This window comes from Jaculus jaculus, chromosome 1 (assembly GCF_020740685.1).
Source record: "Jaculus jaculus isolate mJacJac1 chromosome 1, mJacJac1.mat.Y.cur, whole genome shotgun sequence".
In the NCBI taxonomy this organism is placed as follows: Eukaryota; Metazoa; Chordata; class Mammalia; order Rodentia; family Dipodidae; genus Jaculus; species Jaculus jaculus.
Genome location: NC_059102.1, coordinates 23346287 through 23354461, shown reverse-complemented (window position 1 = coordinate 23354461; position 8175 = coordinate 23346287). Strand labels below are relative to the sequence as shown.

The window sequence follows — 8175 nt, the reverse complement described above, 5'->3', positions numbered from 1 at the left end:
CGGGCATACGTCGCCACCTTTTTCCTCAATCTGAACTCTGGCCTAGCCCGCTCACGCGTGGGTGCTATTTCTCTTCCACGGTTGGATAGGAACCTACACTTCGTCTCTTGCCTGGATTCCACTCGCTCTAGCCTCCAGGAGCACCTGAGCCTGGCCTGGGTCAGGGCTGAGTCGCCTGCGAGCCACAGAGAGAGAGGCAGCTTCTCTTGATTCAGATCGAAGCTCGCCAGCACCTTTTGCTGCCAGGACCCAGCTAGATGTGAGCACTCCTGGGTACTCTCTGTTGTCTGCTGGGCCGGCACAGAGCTGCACGGCCAAGACCCAGCAGGAGCCCCTCCCCACGCCCTAGGTTCTCTCTTTAAGCCTGAAGGTACCCGTCTTTCCAGAGGGTCAGCCCAGCTTAGGGGCCAGCGCTCCCTGGGGTCCGGCGCGGGCCGTGGGAGCAGGAGCTAAGGAGGGGAGGCGCGAGGGGCGGAGGAGGGTCGACTTCCCACGTGGGGGCTGACGCCGGCTGCTCAGCAACGCCAGCTTGATCCTGGGGCTATAAAACGAGTCCACCGTAGCGCCGCCAAGCAGCAGCGGCACTCGCTCCGGTGCAGACGCCCAGCTGCCGGCGCGCCTCTCCGCCACCCTAGCGCCTCTGTTCCCTGTCCTGCGCTCCTGCAAAACTCCTTGGACCCCAGCCCGTGCAGCTGCTCCCAGCGCCCACCGACCCGACGTTCCGCAGCCACCCTCGATTCGGCCCCGGCTCCTGGACAGCCGATCTCTCACCTGGCTTGGCCCTGGGGACGGGGTGCCTTCATGCGGCCCCCACACTCTTCACCCCGCCGCCGCCGCCCCCGAGCTCTGTGCGCTGCGCCCCAGCCCCAGCAGGGCGCGCAACTTTGGAAGTCCCGTGGCGCTCCAAGAGGCTGCGGAGTCCGCGCCCTCGCCCCGGGTCGGGCCCAGCCCGCACCACCTCACTGAAGGGAGCGATTCGATTCCAAGATATAAGGAGACGGACCTCGGACCCTGAGCTCGCATCGACACCCCTCCGCAGCCTCTTGGGGTAAGCCCTTTTGCTTTCGCTCAGGCTCAAGACTCAAGGTATAGACGTTTATTTAAATAAATTTGTATAAGCTCCCGACAGCCTTCCACATCATCGGATGGTTTTTGCTCCCTCTTCTTGAAGAATAAATCTCTCTCTAACCACCAGCTGGCCCTACTCTTTCCTGTCGCTTAGAAATAAAACTTGGCTGTGTTTAGGAGAGAGAGAGAGGGAGGGAGAGAGAGAGAGAAAGAGAGCCCACTCGGGAGCGTCTGAAGCGCGGGCCGGTGCCAGTGGGCCGGAGCCCAGCCCATGGGACAGTAGCGGTCCCTCTAGCTTGGACTTGGACTCCCTGCGACCCCCTCCTATGTGAGACGCCGCAGGGCGAGCGGGACGCGGGAGGAAGAGGAGGACCCACGGACGCGGGGCCGGAAGGCAGCTGGCAGCAGGCCCGAGAGCACGGGCGCTCGCGTTCATGTTCCGCCAGGAGCAGCCGCTGGCCGAGGGCAGCTTTGCGCCCATGGGCTCCCTGCAGCCGGACGCCGGCAACACTAGCTGGAACGGGACCGAGGCTCCTGGGGGCGGCAGCTGGGCCACCCCTTACTCCCTGCAGGTGACGCTGACGCTGGTGTGCCTGGCTGGCCTGCTCATGTTGCTCACGGTGTTCGGCAACGTGCTGGTCATCATCGCCGTGTTTACCAGCCGCGCGCTCAAAGCGCCCCAAAACCTCTTCCTCGTGTCCCTGGCTTCGGCGGACATCCTGGTGGCCACACTGGTCATTCCATTCTCTCTGGCCAATGAGGTGATGGGCTACTGGTACTTTGGCAAGGTGTGGTGCGAGATCTACCTGGCGCTCGACGTGCTCTTTTGCACGTCGTCCATCGTGCACCTGTGCGCCATCAGCTTGGACCGCTACTGGTCCATCACGCAGGCCATCGAGTACAACCTGAAGCGTACGCCGCGCCGCATCAAGGCCATCATCGTCACGGTGTGGGTCATCTCGGCCGTCATCTCCTTTCCGCCGCTCATCTCCATCGAGAAGAAGGGCGCCGGCGACGGGCAGCAGCCAGCCGAGCCGAGCTGCAAGATCAACGACCAGAAGTGGTACGTCATCTCCTCGTGCATCTGCTCCTTCTTCGCGCCCTGCCTCATCATGATCCTGGTCTACGTGCGCATCTACCAGATCGCCAAGCGTCGCACCCGCGTTCCGCCCAGTCGCCGGGGTCCCGAGGCCAACGCCGCCACCGGGCCGCCTGGGAGCGCAGAGCGTAGACCCAACGGCCTGGGCCCGGAGCGGGGCGCAGGCACCGTGGGCGACGGCGCCGAGGCGGAGCCTCTGCCCACTCAACTGAACGGTGCCCCCGGGGAGCCTTCGCCTGCCGGACCACGCGAGGCGGACGCGCTGGACCTGGAGGAGAGTTCGTCGTCCGAGCACGCCGAGCGCCCCCCGGGGCCCCGCAGACCCGAGCGCGCCCCCAGGGCCAAGGGCAAAACCCGGGCGAGCCAGGTGAAGCCCGGAGACAGCTTGCCGCGGCGCGGGCCCGGGGCGTCTGGGCCCGGGGTGTCGGGGTCCGGGCCTGGGGAGGAGCGCGGCGGGGTGGCCAAGGCGTCGCGCTGGCGCGGGCGGCAGAACCGAGAGAAGCGCTTCACGTTCGTGCTGGCCGTGGTCATCGGCGTGTTCGTGGTGTGCTGGTTCCCCTTCTTCTTCACCTACACGCTCATGGCCGTCGGCTGCTTCGTGCCTCCCAAGCTCTTCAACTTCTTCTTCTGGTTCGGCTACTGCAACAGCTCGCTGAACCCGGTCATCTACACCATCTTCAACCACGACTTCCGCCGCGCCTTCAAGAAGATCCTCTGCCGCGGGGACAGAAAGCGCATCGTGTGAGCGCGCCGCCTTCAGAGCCCGGTTCACACGCTCGCGCAGTGCAGCGCAGGCCTGGGGACATGAGGGGCGCGTGAACGAAAGCAGACCCCCCTACACTGCAACCCAGAACCCGACTGCTCCGCGTTTCCTGGCTTGGGTGGGTGGGGTGCTCTATGGCCTCCCCAGGGCACCTTCTGTTCCTACAAGGGAAACGAGCTGGCTGGAACGGCCGGCCACACACACACACACACACACACACACACACACACCCTTAATCGTTATTTGTGGCTGCTATAAACCCACAGCCAAATTTTTTCCTGGTGGGCCACCTATAATCAGTATTGTTTCCTAAAGATAGTTTAATTCTCCCCAGCCCCACCCCGCTTTCCAGCTCTCTCAGCTCTTCAGAGCAAGCACAGTACTATAGAGGGCATGGCTCCCAAAGAGTTAATGGATAGAGGTTGCCTAACCCTGGCTAATTCCCCCTCTCCTCACTTACAAAAGACAAAATCACTCAGGGCAGACCCTGCCCACCCTCCTCCTCTCCACTCCCTCTGTAAATAGACTCTATTTTGATAGCACACTTTGGGGTCCTCAATGATGGCCTTGGTGTGGTGTTGGGATCCTGGCTGTGGACATACGTGCCCTACAGGGAGACACCGTGCCTGGCTCAGACCAGGCTCCTCCGCAATGCAAGCCCTCTTTTGTAGTGTTATTATGCCCCACGTTCTCCTTTTCACCAGTAAATGGTGACTGTCCCTTGGACATGGACCTGCTTTGAGATTTCATGGCAGGCAACAGATTTCTGTCCATTTTTCCCCCCTGTGCCTAACAGCATAATTGCCTTTTCCTATGTAAATATTATAGTGACGGACCAAGACAGAAGGAAATGAACCTTTCCGCCTTGCATCAGCCCTGTGTATAAAGCCATTATCCTCTGAGGCACTGTTTGCCCCAGTAACTCACTTTAAAACTGACTTTCTGGTGCCCCTCCCTCCTCTGGGGCCACTGCTTGAGGAAGACTCTGTCTGTTTCTATCCTGTGTGTGGGTGTGGGTCTCTCCTTCCCTGAAAGTGCTGACTAAGGGGAAATCTAGCTGCTGTTTGTAGGCACAGAGGAGTGGAAATTATGTGGAAGGAGCAAACCTGATACGATTTGCCCAAGGTAAACAGTTTGAAAGACAAATGGGCCTGCCACAATGTACAGTTCCAGCCCCAAGAGCTCTTAGGTATCAAACTATTGCCCTTCCCCCCTACTTTTCTGGCTGAGATCACATCACTTAATGAGCTGCCAAAGGCAGGGAGGAGGCAGAGACTTCGTGTTTACAACCTGGGTTCTACATGTTTGAGATGGACAAGGGAAGGCCTCTGTGTTGGTTTCACTACAGAAAAACTCGTGTTGGCACAAGTTGCTCATGACGGTGGATTTTTTTAAAAAAATAAATAAAAAGTTTACAGATCAAATGTGAAATAAATATGAATTAAGTGGTCCTCCTGTCTGCTGAGTCTTCAAGTGCTTAAGACTGAGAATATCTGATTTTATGTGTACTGTATAATATTTTTAAATCCACGAATCATAACAAAACTACCATTATGGTGCTCCCCACAAGTTAAACATTGTGAGCCCATTATACGTACCTCCTTCTTTAAACTTCCCAAGAACCCTACGAAGTAAATCCTATTCCTTTTCTCAGTTTGAGGGCCAAGAGGAACAATGATTTGCTTGATGTTAACAGCTGTGGAAATTCATCACATCCAGCTGGAACTGGTTGACGGGTCTGTGCTCTTAATGCCAGACTTTCCAAAGTTGCAATGCTGATCCCCCCCCCCTTAGAAACATGTGTGCTGTACACACAATGTTGATGTCCCAAGTATGACTATGTCATGAGTAAGTAGACACAGCGTATGTAAACCTTACAGCGTCTATGTATCCTGATGTATGCACATGCCTCAAAATGTGTTTCTGCCTCAAAGTGCCATATGCACATGCAAAAGTCTGGAATATACTCCAGGGTATATATTCCACAGCCTGCTATGTACACTTAAGTGTATTTGCTGGTGGTTTGAATCATCCCTGGCCAAGGACATGCGTCTCTGTCATGCCTATCTCTATCATGGTCTGCCCTGCTGCCTCTGAGAGTACAAGACTCTCACACCGTGATTATGTCACTTTGAAGCCAGATTGGCTTTCGAGTCTCAGGCATGTCACCTCTCATCCCACAGCTGAGGAGGTAGGATAGCAGAAATGGCTGGTTCTGGGTCCCACAGCTGTGGGCCGTGGAGCACTGGCTTCAGGCTGCCTCATTTAGGAAGCTACTGAACCCTATATAAAACTTGTTGGGGAGCTGGGTTTGACAGACAGACACAAAGGACAAAATGTGGTTTGGGCTAAAGAGCTGCCTGAAGGATGGGTGCAGATCAGCTCTGTAGGCTCCACAAGCAGGTGCCTTGTATCTTTTGGGCATGCACGAGACATCTCATCTTTGGTGGAAGTGAAGGGGTGTGTGTGTGTAGGAATGGAAAAGCCAGGCGTTGAGAGGTGGTGGGTGGGCAGCATGGACGTGGTAGGAGAAGAAAAGGGGATGTGAAGAGTTCTCACCGTTACCTTGGTCTTTCATGCCCACAGAAAGGAGAGCAGGCAGGCATTCAACCCCAGTGACCGTTGGTCAGGGGCTTCACAAACGAGCTTCCTGGTCTGTGGCACCAAGACAGGCTCCCTTGGCCAGGCATGGAGACCAGCTCTCCTCTTCACCCCACCCCCTGCTCCAATCCCTATTGGAGGCCTATTCTAGGGCACCCCTTGCCCCAAAGGCAAACAATGCCAGACAATAGGCCAGCCTGGCAGGCCTCCAGGACCCAGGCTGTGTGTTCTGGCCAAGGGGCAGATACAAACACAGCTCACTATTGGCTCTGTGTTCTGCTTTGTCTCCCAGGGAAGTGTTTGTTTTACCGAACCCCCACAAGCCTGCCGCCACCTAGGAAAGAGGGGTGTGAACAGGGGGAAGTGTTAGGGCACCTCCAGTCCAGTACGGCAGCCGAGGAGCCTCAGAGATGGATGCAGGGAGGCCTGGCGCCTAGGCTAGGCTGCTGGGTCTGGGGCCCAGTAGGACTCAATGTTCATTCTACAGGACCCATGGAGCAGTCCACAGCCCTGTGGGGTGGGGAAGGGAGAAGAAATGGCTTCCATATGGGTCTTAGCATGGAAAGCAGATGGACCTGTGACCCCGCCCCCCCCCCAACCTGCCTACGGTACCTGGTCCCTCTAGTCTGGGCAAGAGAGTTTATGGCTGAATCTCCTACTTCGTGTAGCTTTGCTGGAGGCTCCCAGTTCATTCTGCCATGTGCTTTGCTGGGAGTGGGGTAGGACCCTCTGTTCAGCTTGGGCACCCTCACAGCCTCCTCCCTAACATTTTGTTTAGTGCTTCCATGCTCAAGGGTTGGGGTGAGTTGATGAAAACATGGTTTAGGCTTTCCCTTCTTTTTTAAAAAATATTTTATTTCTTATTTGAGAGAGAGACACATAGAGGAAGTTGCAGAGAGAGACAATGGACACATGTGCCCCCTGTGCATCTGGCTTATGTGGATCCTGGGGAATTGAACCAGGGTCCTTTGGCTTTGCAGGCAAACACCTTAATTGTTGAGCCATTTCCCCAGCCCAGGCTTTCCCTTCTTGATGACTCTAATCCAATCAGAGTTTGAGAGCCAGCAGAGGCCTCAGCCTCAGCTCCCACAGTACCTCACGAGAGCCATGCAGCAGCCTAGGCTCCCTCCGTCACCACCCTCCACGGGACTCTCAGCCTGATGCCACGCGGTCTCCACCACGGGCTCCTCACTGTGCCTGTTCAACATCCAGCACCGTGCCTAGGCACTGTGAGGGGCTTCTTTTTCTTTCTGGTGCACAATCTGCAAAGCCACTGCTTGTTCCTGTGGGAATTAGCAGAAATTGGGGCCTGCCCCACCCTCTGAAAGCTTTATACTGCACAAGGAGATATAAGATGTGCCTGTGTGACACACTAGATGGCCATACAACCTTGGCAGTGTGTGTTGGGACGGGGGGGGGGGATGTTTATGGCTACTGACAGCAAGGGGTACTGGTGTGTGCTGGGACATTGCAGTGGGGGAGGGGACGGGTAGCTGGGAGCTTAGGGAGCAGGAGGTGGGACTTGGGCTGTTTAGACTTTGGCTTCTAGTATATTCCAGGCTTTCGCTCACTACCAGTTGTCAGGGCAGTGGAACCGCAGGCTTACATTAGACCACATCTTTCATTTCCCCAGCATGATTTTGGGGGTAACAAGGTGAGCTCCTGTACTCCACTCAAGAACACCTGTCAGGAATCCTTCTTTGGTGACTCAAGTAGATAGCAGGATTCAGGTTGCAAGGACCTGCTCCCTCTGGAGTTAGGGCTAAATGTCAGGCTTCCTACTCTGGGCACTGCCCACCCCCAAGGGGCCCTGGGAGCAGGGAAGAGTCCCTTCCTTCACAGAGGGGGTACCTGCAAGGGAAGCCAGGTGAAGTCACAGTTCATAGTCACCAGCATAAGATTTGCTTTGGAAATGGAATGGACCCTTTTGATTACCAGGAATCCTGGGGTTTACAGTTAGCTTGTGAAAGGAATGGGCCTTAAGAGTGAGCCAGGGTGTTGGGAGGCCTGGCTTCTGGTTCATTTTGCCTTTTATTAGCTCTATGACATTGAGCAAATCCTTCTGTGGGATTTATAAATTGAAAGTTATTGGTTGGTATTATTACTTAGAAATGTTTTCCATGGTGCTAAATCTATCATCTGTGTATAGCTAATCTCTCTATTAATCTATCTTTCATCTATATTTATAGCATTATATATCTACCTAAATATTGCCTATTTCTGTCTAACTTCAACTATCTACCTATTACTATTACCCATCATCCATCCATCTATCTATCATCTATCTATCTATCTATCTATCTATCTATCTATCTATCTATATCTATATGTCTATTATCTACCTAGCTATTTGGTCACTGTCACTACTTATCAGCTATCTATCCATCTATCATCTATCTGGTGACCTTTAACAGACTCCTTTTGGTGACATGGCATTCTGTGCTTCATAAACTTCTTGAGCTGTTAAAATTCCTATTTTATAGAGCACTATAAACATAATGATTCGTGTTTGCTGGTGCACTTGTTGGGTAATCCGGGGCTAAGGGATCTCAGGTGACTTTTCTGTGGATCCATTTTAAGATGATATTAAATACCAAATCTCTTTTCTTTTGTCTCAAAATAGGTGAAGCACTGAAGCTTGTGA

At 54.6% G+C, this 8175-nt stretch overlaps 1 protein-coding gene across 1 annotated transcript; it reads left to right on the top strand.

Annotated features, from left to right (window-relative positions):
- The first annotated feature begins 553 nt into the window (after positions 1-553).
- Adra2a (adrenoceptor alpha 2A) lies at positions 554-4380 on the top strand. The gene has a single exon (XM_004659344.2). It carries the CDS (start codon positions 1503-1505, stop codon positions 2910-2912), a length of 1410 nt encoding a protein of 469 aa, XP_004659401.2. The 5' UTR covers positions 554-1502; the 3' UTR covers positions 2913-4380.
- Positions 4381-8175: the final 3795 nt, after the last annotated feature.